At 48.6% G+C, this 15,548-nt stretch overlaps 1 protein-coding gene across 1 annotated transcript; it reads left to right on the top strand.

Moving 5' to 3' along the window:
• The first annotated feature begins 1,303 nt into the window (after positions 1-1,303).
• Positions 1,304-8,891, top strand: Lgals4 (galectin 4). Its single transcript, XM_052179660.1, has 10 exons — positions 1,304-1,408; positions 1,636-1,724; positions 2,982-3,186; positions 4,792-4,932; positions 7,240-7,266; positions 7,390-7,428; positions 7,557-7,586; positions 7,849-7,937; positions 8,324-8,486; positions 8,562-8,891. Exons 1-10 carry the CDS (start codon positions 1,364-1,366, stop codon positions 8,706-8,708), a joined length of 975 nt encoding a protein of 324 aa, XP_052035620.1. The 5' UTR covers positions 1,304-1,363; the 3' UTR covers positions 8,709-8,891.
• The last annotated feature ends 6,657 nt before the right edge of the window (positions 8,892-15,548 follow it).

Below are 15,548 nucleotides of genomic sequence, written 5' to 3'. Positions count from 1 at the left end.
CTGCAGGAGAGCCTCAAACTCTGCCTTCCTCTGTCTACTAAACACTAGAGTTAAAGCCATTGCCACCGTGCCCAGCATTTTTTTTTTTAAAGGAAGAGTCTTGCTCTGCAGACCAGGCTGCCCCTGAGCAGGCAGGTAATTCTGCCTCTGCCCCCCAAGTCCCCAAGTGCTGGGATTACTCTAATATCAGGGCCCCGGCAGCCGGCCACCATTTCCCACACAGCTCTCTGGACAAGCTATCAGTCCGATCCTCAAGATGGCCTATGTCCCAGCACCAGGCTACCAGCTCACCTACAATCCGGTGAGATGGCCACCTGAGCCCACACCTCCTCTTCCCGAAACCCCATTTGTTGTTGGGTTTTTATTTGTTTTGGGACAGGCTCCAGGCAGCCCAGCCTGGCCTTGAATTCACTGTATAGTGGAGGATGGCCTTGATCACCCGGGAACATCCTGGCTGGTCATGGGTGCTTGGGTCCAGGCGTGCACTAGAATACTCTGTAATGAGAGGTATGGAATCTGGGGTTTCTTGCAGGCCACAAAAGCATTGTACCAACTAAGCTAACTTCAAACTTGCAGCAATTCTCCTGCCTCAACCTTCCATGTGCTGGGGTTATGGATTCCGTTCTGCATTCATTTCAAGGATTTGTCATGTGGTTACTACCAGTTCTTCCACGTTACAAGTGGGCAGAGGAGACAATGGCAGAACTGGAACCCAGCCGGCGGCATTGGCGGTGGTGATGCATGTCTGTAATCCCAGCACTCTGGGAGGCAGAGGCAGGCGGATTTCTGAGTTTGAGGCCAGCCTGGTCTACAGAGTGAGTTCTAGGACAGCCAGGGCTACACAGAGAAACCCTGTCATGAAAAAAACCAAATTCAAAAAGCAAAACAAACAAACAAAAAAACCAGAACTGGAACCCAGAGCCTGTGGCCCAACTGTGTGTGCTCTGAGCCCCTGTTATATAGTGTGTGGGGTCAGGAGGTACCTGCCCTTTCTCCGGCTTCTATTGCCCACCTGTTCAGACATTCCTGTGGCCTAGCCCCTGCCCTGCCCACCTAGTTTACCCTCCCTCTGCCAACAGTCTTCAGGGCAGGGTTTTATGGCTCTGATAAAGCCTTGAAAGGGCAAAGTCTAGAAATACTTCCTCCTTGTCTGGGAGGATCAGCATCCCTGCTGCCAACTGGGAGGCGAGGGTGTGCCCTAGAGGGTGTGCCCTAGAGGTTCCCCCCACCCCCTGCCCCAAAGAGACCTGATGAACTCTCTCCCCTGCCGGCCCCTCCCTCTAGTATAAGGGCCCCCTGCAGCCAGCCACCACTTCCCACACATCTCTTCTCTCTGGACAAGCTATCAACCCGGACTCTCAAGATGGCCTATGTCCCAGCACCAGGCTACCAGCCCACCTACAATCCGGTGAGATGCCCACCTGAGCCCACTCCTCCTCTCCTCTTGTTTTTTTCCCATTTTCTCGTTTTTCTCCCTTTGCTATGCTGGGCAAGTATTCTTCGATTGAGTCACATCCTTAGCCCCTTACCCTGTTTCACCACTCCTGCTTAAGGGACTGAGGGTCTTTGGGGTGAGAGGAAAGGGTTGTGGCAGACAGGCGATCTCTGAGGCTCTTCAACTGGTCCTTTCTGCAGACTCTGCCATACAAGAGGCCCATCCCGGGTGGCCTCAGTGTTGGGATGTCCATTTACATCCAAGGAGTGGCCAAAGAGCACATGAAGCGGTGAGACTGTCCCCAGCCCCTTCCCCGGTCGCCCCAGGGAGGGGCCAGCCTTCCCTGACTCTGGTGCTGGGTGGTTTGAAACATGCCGGGATTCCATTGTTCACAAGGTTCCTCTGGTTGCTTGTGGGGTACAAATGGCCTACAGGGACAGAAATGAACAGGGAGGTCTCAACCTAGGAAGTGGACAAAGGAAGGGAGCAGTGAGTAAAGGCCATGTGGGTCACCTCAAGACTGGCCAAGCGAAGTCGGCAAGGGGTCGCTACGAGAGGAGCCCCCCCAAGGCTGGGACAATACCCTGAAGGGACAGATTTGAGAGCGAATTCAGATCACAAGCTCAGAGTCATACCCTGAGGTCACCTCACCCTGCCCCCTGTGTGGGGAGGTACTCAGCCACTGTGGGATTCAGATTGCTACTGAACATCTCTGTACTTCAGCTTCCCATCTGTAAAATGGGATTCTTGTAAGGTTTCCATGTGCAAACGAGCAGCTCCACTAAGGCTTGGCTTTTTCCACAGTTCAGCTTGGCATACAGGTGTGTGCAGAACATATATGTGTACATGTGTGTGTGCATGCATGCATGGATGCAGGTGTATTGTGAGGCAGAGGTTAACCTCAGGGGTCTTTCTCAGGCACCATCCACCTTTGTATTTGTGTGTATGGGCACATGTGTGTGCAGGTGCATGTGTGTGCATATGTGTTTGTGAGCAGGCATGTGTGCATGTGCAAGTATATGTGTGCACATGCATCTGTGTGCATATGGAGGGCAGAGGTCAACTTCAGGTGTCACCTCAATCACCTTTCACTTTGGTTTTTTTTTTTTTTTATGCATTTTGTTTTGTTTCTGAGGCAGTGGTCTCAGTATGTAGCCCTGGCTACCCACACCATGCCTAGTACTGGCAACAGAGAGGGTGAGGACAAAGACCCTTGCCCTCTCAAGTGGCACCCACCAGTAATCCCAACACTCTAGAGGTTAAGGCAGGAAGAGCAAAAGTTAGAGGCTAGCCTAGGCTACATCACCCCACCCCACCCTTCAAGAAGAAACCAATAAAAGAAAGATAGGAGTCCTATTTGCCCTGATCACTGAAGAGACTCTGGGGAGATGAGAAAGAGAGGAGGGGTGTCCACAAGACTCTGCCCCTCCCTCCCTCCCTCCCTCCCTCTGAACTGGGTCAAGGGCGCCCAGTTGGGGGTCCCTGCTGAAGGCCCCACCACTGGCCTGGCGGGCAGTACTTTGATCCAGCCCTCGTATCCCACCAGGTTCCACGTGAACTTCGCTGTGGGGCAGGATGAGGGGGCGGATATTGCTTTCCACTTCAATCCGCGCTTTGATGGCTGGGACAAGGTGGTCTTCAACACCATGCAAAACGGGCAGTGGGGCAAAGAGGAGAAGAAGAAGAGCATGCCTTTCCACAAGGGCAGCCACTTCGAGCTGGTGTTCATGGTCCTGGCGGAGCACTACAAGGTGGGAGCCCCTCTCCCTCCCTCCCTGCAGCCTCCCTCTCGTCCTCCCTGCCATCCACCCTGGTGATGGCGTCTAGAGCCTTGGGCACATTCAGCAGATGCAAAACGCCACCTCTATATCTGAGCCACAGCCCTAACTCTCTTTTAATTTTTTATATTCTTTATATATTCTCTTTATGCTCTTTATATATGCTCTATATAGGCCCAGCTCTCCTGGAACTCATTATATAGACCAGGCTGGCCTTAAACTCACGGAGATCTCTACCTGCTGCTGCCTCACGAGTGCTGGGGTTAAAGGCATGCCTGGCTCTCCTGACTTTTTACAGGGGGGATGCTAGGATCTAATTCAAGTTGTCAGACTCGGTGTGGGGAGTTTTTAGTTGCTGAGCCATCTTGCCAGTCCTCCAGTCTTTTTTTTTTTTTTTTAAACTTTTAATTTAAGATTTTACTTGTTTGCCCAAACTGTCCTGAGGCTTGGGCAGTCTCCAGTCTCAGCACTTTGGCTGAGACTGCAGGTGTGTATACCATATCCAGTTTGACAGTGGCACGTTGATGTCACCAGACCCAGCACTTAGCATACAGGAAGTTCTCAGTCTCATGGGACTAGCCCCAGATCCATGTCTGTCACATGAATCAATGATCAGACAGCTGGGGACATAAAGTACAGCAGACTGCCTCCAGCCGGCTGTAAGCCTCTGGCATGCCTGGTGGGGTTGCCATCCTCTTAAACTCAGATCTGAACACCTCCCATTTCATGGAAGATTTTAAAGTTCAGAAAGGTAAAGTAACTTACCTGAGGTCACACAGCCAGGACCATGTCAGAACCAGACCTTCCAGCCAAGTTATTCTGTGCCAATACCAACCCTCAGGCCTGATTCCACTCTTGACTAAAGTCTCCATTCTTTCTCACCCACCACTGTGAGCTGACTTTGTACTTCAGTTGAACCTCTGTCCCCAAGTCCTGATGGTGAGGCGCTCCTAGAACCCAACGAGTACATTGACTTCAGATCAAAGAGATCCCTTAGGGCTGGGGAACTGGCTCAGTCAGTGGAGAGCTGGCTGTGAGCTTGGGTTCCATCCCTTCCATCCAGAGAATGAGCTGGGAGTGGTACCCATGCCTATAATCCAAGTTCTGGGGAGACAGGGACAGGAGGAGCCTCAGGGCTGGCAGCCAGCCAGCCTCGCCTACTTGACAACTGCAGGTTCTGTGAGAGACTGGATTCAAAATCCAAAGCAGATGCATGATACTGAGGCCCAACACTCACAGCCGACCTCTGGCCACCACATAAATGTGAACACATGTGTGCTAGGCCATGGTGGTGCACGCCTTTAATCCCAGCACTTGGGAGGCAGAGGCAGGTGGATTTCTGAGTTTGAGGCCAGCCTGGTCTACAGAGTGAGTTCCAGGACAGCCAGGGCTACACAGAGAAACCCTGTCTTGAAAAAAAAACAAAAAAAAAATGTGCACACATGTGCACCTGCACATATATGAACACACATGCCCATGCATACACACTAAATCAATCAATCAATTCTATTTCCGGTTTCCCACAGTCTCTTGCCAGTCGTGGTTGTTGATGTCTGACACCTTGTCTCTGCCCTCCAGGTCGTGGTCAATGGCAATCCCTTCTATGAATACGGGCACCGGTTGCCCCTACAGATGGTCACCCACCTGCAAGTGGACGGAGACCTGGAGCTTCAGTCAATCAACTTCCTTGGCGGCCAACCCACGGCAGCCCCACATCCGGTATGGAATTGTCTCTTCATTTGTCCCCTTGACCTATTCACACATTCATTCGCCACAGTCTCTGTTTCCACCCCTAGTCTCTTTAATGAACGGGTCCAGGGACTCTGTGGTGACCAAGACAGTCCACCAGAAAGACAGACATATGACCAGACAGACATGATCAAGACCACCACGGTGTGGGGTGTGTGTGTACACACAGAGAGAAGGTCAGGATCCAGATAGGAGGCTCAGGCAGAGGGTTAGTCTCAGGGAAAGGGTTAACGAAGTGTTCTGAACATCCAAAGGATCTGACTCAGTCAAGAAGGGCTTCCAGGAAGGAGGAGGAAGCGATGTGTAAACTGAGTCAGAAAGTGAGATAAGAAAAGACAAGCAGATAAAGAGTAAAGAGTTTAGCAAACGCATTCAGGACAGGTTGCTTAACACACTGGTCGCCCGGAAACGCAAAGCCACGGTGTTTTGCTGCTGCGACTCCATCAAGCTGTAATGGAACACGGTGTCATACGGAGCCGTGTGACCTGTTGGCAGGCATGCGGATTGGCTAGCATGGCCACCATATGGCGGTTCAGAGCACAATTTGATGCAATCACCTTGGAAATTGGCCAGCAGAGCTGGATCTGAATGCCAAGAAACCATAGATGCCAGTGTCCTAGAAGGTCCACGCCCAGGGACACAGCCCTCGAAGGGGCCTCTGATACACACCCACTGCAATAAACCAGCACGCCACTTCCAAAAGTCTCAAGCTGAGGCTTACTTACTGGTGAGGAGGAGCTGAGGGCCTGGCTCAGCTGTAGAAGCTAACTGAGGGTGAGGGGTGATTTCCTGAGTTCTTTTAATGCCAACCAACTAACTAACAAAAGCCTGAAAGTCAAAACTATCAGCCTGGGGGCTGGAGGAAAGAGCATCTAAAACATCAGGCAGTGGTGGCACAGGCCTTTGATCCCAGTGCCGGAGAATTGAAGGCAGGTGGAGCTCCGCAAGTTCAAGGCCAGCCTAGTATACATAGTGAGTTCCGGAAGAGCCAGATTTAAACAGTGAGGCTCCTGTCTTGAATAAACCAGAAGGATCGGGATCCAGTTCCAAGCTCCCTAGCTCCCAACCATCTGTAAGTTCCAAGGTGTGGATCTAAGCCCTCCTCTGACCCCCACAGGGGTCACAAATGTGTACTTAGGCAGGTACACAAAAATTGAGTAATTCGATATTTTAAAAATAAAAAATAATCAGCCTGTTTTTCAACAAGTCAATGAATCAAAATGATGAGTTTATCACCCAAAGGAGAGAAGGAACGAATTACAGCCACACAGTGGGAGGGGTGGGGTGGGGTGGGGTGGGAGTGGGGTCTAGCCCAGCGTGGTGACTACCGCCTGTAATCCCAAGAACTGGAGGCTGAGGCTGAATGTTCACTGCAAGGAGACCGCCTGAGCCACATATCAACATGCCGATGTTCATGTTTGGATGTGTGTGTGGAGATGGGGGCAGGGAGACAGAGAGATGAACTGATCGATTGATTTGAAGAGTTTTCGGAATAGGAGATAATTAAAGAGGAGAACGCAGAGAAAGAGAAAGCAAGCATGTGGAGGATGAGCCGGGCGGTGGTGGCGCTGCCTGTAAGCCCCGCACTTGGGAGGCAGAGGCTGGCGGATCGCTGAGGTCAAGGCCAGCCTGGTCTGCTGAGTGAGTTCCAGGGACACACAGAGAAACCCTGTCTCGAAAAGTCAAACCAAACTAAGCAACTAAACAAACAAACAAACCTACAACAATGGAAAAAAGAGGAGGAGGAAGAGGAGAAAGAGGAAGAAGAGGAAGAGGAGGAGGAAGAGGAAGAGGGGGGAAGGGGTTCTAGACAGAAGAGTCATCTGCACAGAGCTATGGCTCCAAGAGAGACTGAGCCACAAAGGGCAGAGAACCTGTTAGACAGGATCTCGGGTGACTCCCAGGACCCCGACTTGCTCTAGGGTTGAGTATGTGAAGTGTAGGTGGCAGGACCTTGATTATCACAGGCCTAGAAAGAAGTGCCAAGGCCCCGATTTACCCTCTGAATTCCACTTTCTAGACTGACCCTAGGCTAGGGGCAGGCAAGGAGCAGATGAGGGGCCCGGGACAGAAAGGGTCAACACACAGTTGTGGAACGGCGAACAAAGAAGAGACTCTACCAGGAGTTGTCCCAAAGCCACAGGGGCTCCTGCCATCCCCAAAGACAGCAGGGGCCGTGGACCATGTACCAGCCTGGGTGCCCAGGGATTCTCCTCAACACTTTCCAGTCTAGATTATGGTCCCAGCCATGACCTCCTTCCCTCTCTGTACCCACAGGGACCCATGACTATCCCAGCTTACCCTGTAAGTACCTGCCGAGGGGTGGGCGGTTTCCCAGAGTTGGATTAATGGCAAGGGAAGTGTGGGGGCAGTCAAAGGACCCCACATGCCCTCATCTCTCCTCCCTTCTGTCTGTCCACCCCACAGAGTCATGGGCACAACCCTCCACAGATGAACAGCTTGCCTGTAAGTGGGGGGAGCATGGTGGACTCCAGGAGGGTGGGGGCAGGTTGGGGTTGGGCTAGGAATGGAGACATGTTCGATTAAGGTATCTGTCAAATCTCTCACAGTGGAATCTCTTTCTTCCTTCACAGGTCATGGCAGGACCCCCAGTGTTCAACCCGGTATGATATTCCAGGGGCGAGTGGCTCTGGGGAGCAAGTCTGGGGAAGGAAGCAGAGAATGTTGGGATCCCAGAAGGGTGGCCTGTGTGGGGGCTGAAAGTTTTGGGGTGGGAGGAGAAGAAACAGCTGGTAGTCAGGGGTTGGGAGGCAACATGGTTGGGGACAATGCAAAGGCAGACCTCTCCCTCTCTGTGAACATGTGCTCTTGTGTCTGGGTTCCCTCATCAAAGACTGAATGGGACCCCATGTTCTTTCTCTACAGCCTGTGCCATATGTGGGGACTCTGCATGGGGGCCTTACAGCCCGAAGAACCATCATAATCAAGGGATATATACTTCCTACAGCCAAGAAGTAAGCACTCAGGCTCAAGAGGGGGTCCACCTCACACCCAGAGGTTCAGCCTCAGCCCTCCTCCCTCAGACCCAGGGGCTCTGCCTCAGCCCTCCTCCCTCAGACCCAGGGGCTCTGCCTCAGCCCTCCTCCCTCAGACCGAGGGGCTCCGCCTCAGCCCTCCTCCCTCAGACCCAGGGGCTCTGCCTCAGCCCTCCTCCCTCAGACCCAGGGGCTCTGCCTCAACCCTCCTCCCTCAGACCGAGGGGCTCCGCCTCAGCCCTCCTCCCTCAGACCCAGGGGCTCCGCCTCAGCCCTCCTCCCTCAGACCCAGGAGTTGAGGTCCCAGCTTGCTTGCCTTGGAGCCTCAGACACTGGACCCCATTTGACACCATATTTGTCTTCAGCTTTGCCATCAACTTCAAGGTGGGATCGTCCGGAGACATAGCTTTTCACCTGAACCCCCGCATAGGCGACAGTGTGGTTCGCAACAGCTATGTGAATGGCTCTTGGGGCTCTGAGGAGAGGAAGGTGGCCTACAACCCATTTGGCCCTGGGCAGTTCTTTGATGTGAGTCTGGGGGTCCCCTTCCCACCTCCCACAGATCCCAGGCCGGCTGGACCTCACCCCTCCTCTCTCCTACAGCTGTCAATCCGCTGCGGCACGGATCGCTTCAAGGTGTTTGCCAACGGGCAGCACCTTTTCGACTTCTCACATCGGTTCCAAGCCTTCCAAAGGATAGACCTGCTGGAGATCAAAGGTGACATCACCTTGTCCTACGTCCAGATCTGAGCTCCTCCTGGGAACGGAAGCAGAAAGACCCAAGTTCCATCTAAGCCTCTAATAAAATGTTAAAGGGGTCTTGTGTGTGTGTGTGTGTGTGTGTGTATGTGCGTGCGCACATGTGCACATGCACACGTGTGCGTGATATTCACCTCTACCATGTCTCCTGTGGCCCCGGCTCTCCCATCTTGCACTGTTCTTCCCTCCCACTACAATAAACTTAGGTATGCACCACACCCTATAGCTTTATATATATCTGCCCTTTCACTCCTCACACCAAATTGCAAGAGTTAAGAGTTAAGAATTGAGCCAAGGCTACACAGAGAAACCCTGTCTCGAAAAACCAATAAATAAATAAATAAATAAATAAATAAATAAAAGAGTTAAGAATTGGCCAGGCAGCTGGGCAGTGGTGGTGCACACCTGTAATCCCAGCACTTGGGAGGCAGAGGCAGGCGGATTTCTGAGTTCGAGGCCAGCCTGGTCTGCAGAGTAAGTTCCAGGACAGCCAGGGCTACACAGAGAAACCCTGTCTCGAAAAAACCAAAAAAAAGAAAAAAAAGAATTGGCCAGGCAATGATGGTGCATGTCTGTAATCCCAGCACTCTGGGAGGCAGAAGCAGGGGGATTTCTGAGTTCAAGGCCAGCCTGGTCTACAGAGTGAGATCCAGAACAGCCAAGGCTACACAGAGAAAACCTGTCTCGAAAAAAAATGAAATTCAAAAGAACCAAAAAAAAAAAAAAAAAGAGTTAAGAATTACTGCTATATGTTATCCATAACAGATGAGGAGACATGCAAGGTGGGGGACAGAAGGGACAATAAATAAAAACCTGAGTGTGGCAGTACATCCTTTTAATCCCCACTTGGTGAGGGTAGGAAGTTCAGAAGTTCACGATCCTCCTTAGTTACATAGTGTGTTAGGGACTAGCCTGTGCTACATAAGACCCTGTTACAGAAATGAAGGAAGGAAAGGAAAGAGGGAAAGGGAGGGAGGAAGAAAGAGAAGGAAGGCAAAAGCAGCAATTTGCCTTTCTCAAAACAGACAAACAAAACCTACAACTCTGAGACAGACTAACACAGGCCTGTGGCTCCAGTGCTTGGAGGGCCTTCGAGACTAGCCTGGTCTACACCATGCAGGACTGTATAATGAGAACCTGTCTCCAAGAATTACATTTTTTTTCTGCATAGTGTCCTACAATCTCAGCACATGGGAGGTTAAGCCAGTAGGATTACAGTCACGTTGAGGCTAGCCTGAGCTAAGAGTAAAATCCTATCTCAGACTAGAGAGAGGAAGAGAGAAAGATGGGAGGAGAAAAAGGGAAGAGAGGGAGGGACAGGGAAGAAGATGAAGTTGTCCAAGGTTGCAGAGCCCATGAACCCTAGCACGAGGAGTGTGGCCCACTGTCTTGTCGTTCCGCCATCTGCCCTCTTACCCATCTGGGATGTTTAGTTTTTATGATTTTTGTTTGTTTGAGACAGAGCCCAACAGGGAACTCACTGTGTAGATCAGGGTGGCCTCAAACTCAAATATATCTACCTGCTTCTGCCTCCTGAGTGCTGGATTACAGGATTGTGCCCACCCCATCTTGCTTGTGATGGTTTTGCTTATCAACCTGACACATCTAGAGTCACCTGCAAATAGAGTCTCAGCAAGGGTTTGTCTAAAGGGGTTAGCTTGTGGGCAGGTCCGTGGGGATTACTTTATCCTAATGAGACAGTCCCCTGTGGGTGGAACCAGTCCTCAGGCAGGGATGCTGGACTGCCTACATGTAGAGGGATCTAGCACAAGTGAGCATTCATCTTCTCTCTGCTCTTGACTGTGGATGTGGCCAGCTGCCTCAAGATTCAGTTCCTGTCTCCACTGTCCCACGACCCAGAGCTCTGAGCCAAAAATCCTTTTCCTCCTCAGTTGTTTTGGTTAGCATGTTTTATTATAGCGACAGAAATAAAAGTAAGACACCATCTGACCTTCTATCATTCCCTTCATTCATGAGGCCAGCCATAAGTCTGTCCATCCATACATCCATCTGTCTATCCATCTATCCGTCTGTCCAACCATCCGTCCATCTATCCATCCGTCTGTCCATCTGTCCATCCATCCATCCATCCATGCATCCATCCATCTGTCTATCCATCCATCCATCCATCCATCCATCTGTCCATCTGTCTATCCGTCCATCCATCTGTCTATCCATCCATCCGTCTGTCTATCCATCCGCCCGTCTGTCCATCTGTCTATCCATCTGTCCATCTGTCTATCCATCAATCCGCCCATCTATCTGTCTATCCATCCATCCGTCCATCTGTCTGTCCGTCCGTCTATCCATCCGTCCGTCAGTCTATCCATCCGTCTGTCTATCCATTCATCCATCTGTCTGTCCGTACAGACACCCATCAACAACAACCCATCCACTAGCCCTGCCCTCTTCTCTGCCCATCCACGTACCCACCCACTCATCTCAAACTTTCTGAACATCTACGCACTCATTCCCAACCTGCCCAGCTAGCGCTGTCTACCATTGATCTCCCTTCCAGTCCTGCACTTGCCTCCCTGATGTCATCCATCCCATTCACCAAGACACACAACACCGTGACTAAACACACACACACACTCACACACACTCGCAAAGAAAAACGCCCATCCTAACATCTACCCATGCAACGCTCCTTACATCCAACCTCCATCTGCCCTCTGCTCCTACTTCTTCCTTTCCTGTCTCCCTCCCTCCTCCTTCTTACTCCAGACAGGATCTTCTTTTTTTTTTTTTTTTTGGATTTGGTTTTTCGAGACAGGGTTTCTCTGTATAGCCCTGGCTGTCCTGGAACTCACTCTGTAGACCAGGCTGGCCTCGAACTCAGAAATCCGCCTGCCTCTGCCTCCCAGAGTGCTGGGATTACAGGCGTGCGCCACCACTGCTCAGCTCAGACAGGGTCTTCTATGTAGTCCAGGCTAACCTGGAACTTGCAAGGTAGCCAATTGAGGCTTACTTAGAGGTTTCAACAGCCCTCCTGATTTTCAAGTGCTGGACTTTCAGGAGCATACATCCCTAGTACTTATGTGTGTTTGTGCGTATGCATGTATGTGTGCGCATGTGTGTGTATGTGTGTGCATATGAATGTGTGTACATGTGTGTGTATATGAATGTGTGTACATGTGTGTATATGAATGTGTGTACATGTGTGTATATGAATGTGTATGTGTGTATGAATGTGTGTACATGTGTGTGTATGAATGTGTATGTGTATATGAATGTGTGTACATGTGTGTGCATGAATGTGTATGTGTGTATATGAATGTGTGTACATGTGTGTTTGTATATGAATGTGTGTATGTGTATATGAATGTGTGTACATGTGTGTATATGAATGTATGTGTGTATATGAATGTGTGTGTATGAATGTGTGTACATGTGTGTGTATATGAATGTGTGTACATGTGTGTATATGAATGTGTATGTGTATATGAATGTGTGTACATGTGTGTGTATGAATGTGTATGTGTGTGTATATGAATGTGTGTACATGTGTGTTTGTATATGAATGTGTGTATGTGTATATGAATGTGTGTACATGTGTGTATATGAATGTATGTGTGTATATGAATGTGTGTGTATATGAATGTGTGTACATGTGTGTGTATATGAATGTGTGTACATGTGTGTATATGAATGTGTGTGTATATGAATATGTGTGTGTGTATGAATGTGTGTACATGTGTGTGTATATGAATGTGTGTGTATGTGTATATGAATGTGTATATATGTGTGTGTATGAATGTATGTGTGTATATGAATATGTGTATGAATGTGTGTACATGTGTGTGTATATGAATGTGTGTGTATATGAATGTGTGTACATGTGTGTATATGAATGTGTGTATGTGTATATGAATGTGTGTACATGTGTGTATATGAATGTATGTGTGTATATGAATGTGTGTGTATGAATGTGTGTACGTGTGTGTATATGAATGTGTGTGTATATGAATGTGTGTACATGTGTGTATATGAATGTGTGTGTGTATATGAATGTGTGTACATGTGTGTATATGAATGTGTGTGTGTGTGTATGAATGTGTGTACATGTGTGTATGTAGACCTACTTTTAGCTGCTTCGTGGGTTCTTCTTTCTTCCACCCTTCTCTCCTCTTTCCATGCTTTCCACCCCTTAGCACAAGGTAGGACAGAGAAAAGGACAGAGGGGAAAGCGGGCCATGTTACCCTTAGACTACTACTGGTTAGGGACGTCACATTCCTTAGGGCAAGTCTGATCTTCGCCAACAGGATATCATTTCTTCTTTTCATCTCTTTGTGCACAAGTACTTGACAAACCGCAACAAATCACAACCATCCGCCAACAGGCCCAACAGCCACTTCTGTTGAGGCTCTAGCATTTATATAATCTCTGAAAAGTCCTCAGAATTCCAAACATCACACACAGACAGAAACTATCAGCAGTTGGCAGAGCCATGTTCTGGCTAGAGCATGAGGCAGACCACAGCCACCTGCTGTGACGCGGCCCCAGATCCCACACCTGGGACTAAAACAAAAGCACGTTACCATAGTGTTTCTGTGCTTTTTAAAAAAGAAACCAAAATTCTCACTGCAAGTGTGTGTATATGTATATGAGTGTGTGCGTGACCGCATGTGTGTTCATATGTGTGTGCATTTTTGTGTATGTATATATGAGTGTGTTTGTGTATATGTGTAAATGTATATGAGTGTGTATATGTGTTTTTGTGTGTGAGTGTGTGCATGTTTGAGTGTGTGTATATGTGCGTGTGTTTGACATAGGTTTTGTTATGTAGCATAGACTAGCCTGAAACCCTTTAAAAAGTAAAACAATTGGGCTGGAGAGATGGCTCAGAGGTTAAGAGCACTGCCTGCTCTTCCAAAGGTACTGAGTTCAAATCCCAGCAACCACATAGTGGCTCACCTCCATCTGTTATGATATCTGATGCCCTCTTCTGGTTTGTCTGAAGATAGCTACAGTGTACTTCCATATAATAAATAAATCTTTAAAAAGATAAATAAAACAAAAATTAAAATTAAAAAAGTAAAACAATTTATTTATGTCTGTCTTTATATATATATATATATATATATATATGTGTGTGTGTGTGTGTGTGTGTGTGTGTGTGTGTGTGTGTGTGTGTGTGTATGTGTGTGTGTGTATTTATTTACATATACATATGAGTTCCCTTGAAGGTCAAAAGAGGTTGTTGGCTCCCTGGGAGCTGGAGTTGAAGGGGGTGGTGAGCTGTCTGGTGGTTGCTGGGAAACTGAACTTGGGTTCTCTGAGAGAGCAAATTCTCTTAAGCACTCTGCAGACCTGGCCCGGGACTTTTGGTTTTATTTTTTTTATATTTATTTATTTTGTTTTATGTGCATGAGTGTTTTGTCCAAATGCATACATTCATACACATGCATGTGCACCACATGTATGCCTACAGATATTTGTGAGCCAACATATGGGTCCTGGGAATTGAAACTTGCATCCATTGCTACAACAGCCAAGTGCTTTAAACTGCTGAGCCATCTCTTCATCTTTGAAGGTTTACTTTTACTGTTTTTAAAACAGTGTATGTAGGAGCCAGCCTGGTAGTGTCTTCCATCTATGACACTGTGGCCAACATCCTAACATCTTTTTTTTTTGTTGTTTTTTTGTTTTGTTTTGTTTTGTTTACAAACAGTTGATACTTTCATGTTTTACACTGTCTTTTGTTTTGATTTTTTGAGGCAAGTTCTCTCTATGTAGTGCTGGCTGTCCTGGAGCTCCCTATGTAAACCAGGCTGATCTTGAACTCCTGAGGTCCTCCTGCCTGTGCTCCCAAAGAGCTGGAACTAAAGGCATATGCCACCACTCCCAGCTACTGTATCTTTAAAAAAAAAATCTATTTATTGTCATGAATGTATCACTGCTTCCTGGGGCAATTTTTAAAGAAATGTATTAATTTTTATTTTATGTGTGTGTGTGTGTGTGTGTTGCCTGTATGCATGTCTATAGGTACATGCATTACCCACAGAGGTCAGAAGATGGTGCCAGGTATACTGGAACTAGAGTCGCAGGTGGTGCTGTAAGTTGAACCTGGGTCTTCTGGAAGAACAGCTGATACTCTCAACCACTGAACCATCTCTCTGGGCCTTCTCTACTGTGACTTTTAGTATTCCCTAACTGCTTAAGGCCAACTGGCATTGAGCTGAACCGGATGAGGGCAGCCCTGGAGGGATCCTGCCCACATTCTGATAAAGGGTTTGTCACATAATGCCAAGCTTGAGTTGAGTACAGGTCTGTGAAAAGGACCCCAAAAGACTGTGAGATAGCAGTTAAAGGTTTTAAGTGAAGGCATCCTACAGTAGTGGGAGGAAGTTTTCCAGTACTGGGGTGAATTACCGCCCTAGGAGTTGTCCCTGTTCGGTTGTTGTGAAGAGACACCGTGATCAAGGCAACTGTTCCGAAAGGAAGCATTTAAATGGAAGCTTACTTACCATTTCAGAGATTTAATCCATTACCACCATGACAGGAATCGTGGTGGCACGCAGGAAGGTATTAGCTACATTCTTCAAAGTCTACTCTGAGTTACACTTCAGCCTCCAACAAGGCCACACCCCCTAATCCTTCTAATCGCTTCAAATGGTGCCACTCCCTGGTGACTAGGCATTCAAATATGTGTGCCCATGGGGGTCATTTTTATTCAAACCACCAGGGAGGCCCCAGAAGTCTCACAAACCATTAAGTCCATTGACACAGAAGTCAGTTACATGGCAGAAGTAAATGGTAAATTTCTATTGCTGAAGACACCACACACGGTGGCAGAGACATTAAGAAATCAGTCTGGGACTGAGCTG

The sequence above is a fragment of the Apodemus sylvaticus genome, chromosome 1 (assembly GCF_947179515.1).
Source record: "Apodemus sylvaticus chromosome 1, mApoSyl1.1, whole genome shotgun sequence".
NCBI classification, from domain to species: Eukaryota; Metazoa; Chordata; class Mammalia; order Rodentia; family Muridae; genus Apodemus; species Apodemus sylvaticus.
The sequence above is the reverse complement of the archived record's forward strand: the minus strand, read 5'-3'. Positions and strand labels throughout refer to the sequence as shown.

Bases quoted from the DNA above. Each gene is read 5' to 3' on its own strand.
- Lgals4 (XM_052179660.1), top strand. From the start codon at position 1,364: ATGGCCTATGTCCCAGCACCAGGCTACCAGCCCACCTACAATCCG. The intron at 7,429-7,556 runs GTAAGTGGGGGG...CTTCCTTCACAG, and splicing joins CACAGATGAACAGCTTGCCT to GTCATGGCAGGACCCCCAGT. The intron at 7,938-8,323 runs GTAAGCACTCAG...ATTTGTCTTCAG, and splicing joins ATACTTCCTACAGCCAAGAA to CTTTGCCATCAACTTCAAGG.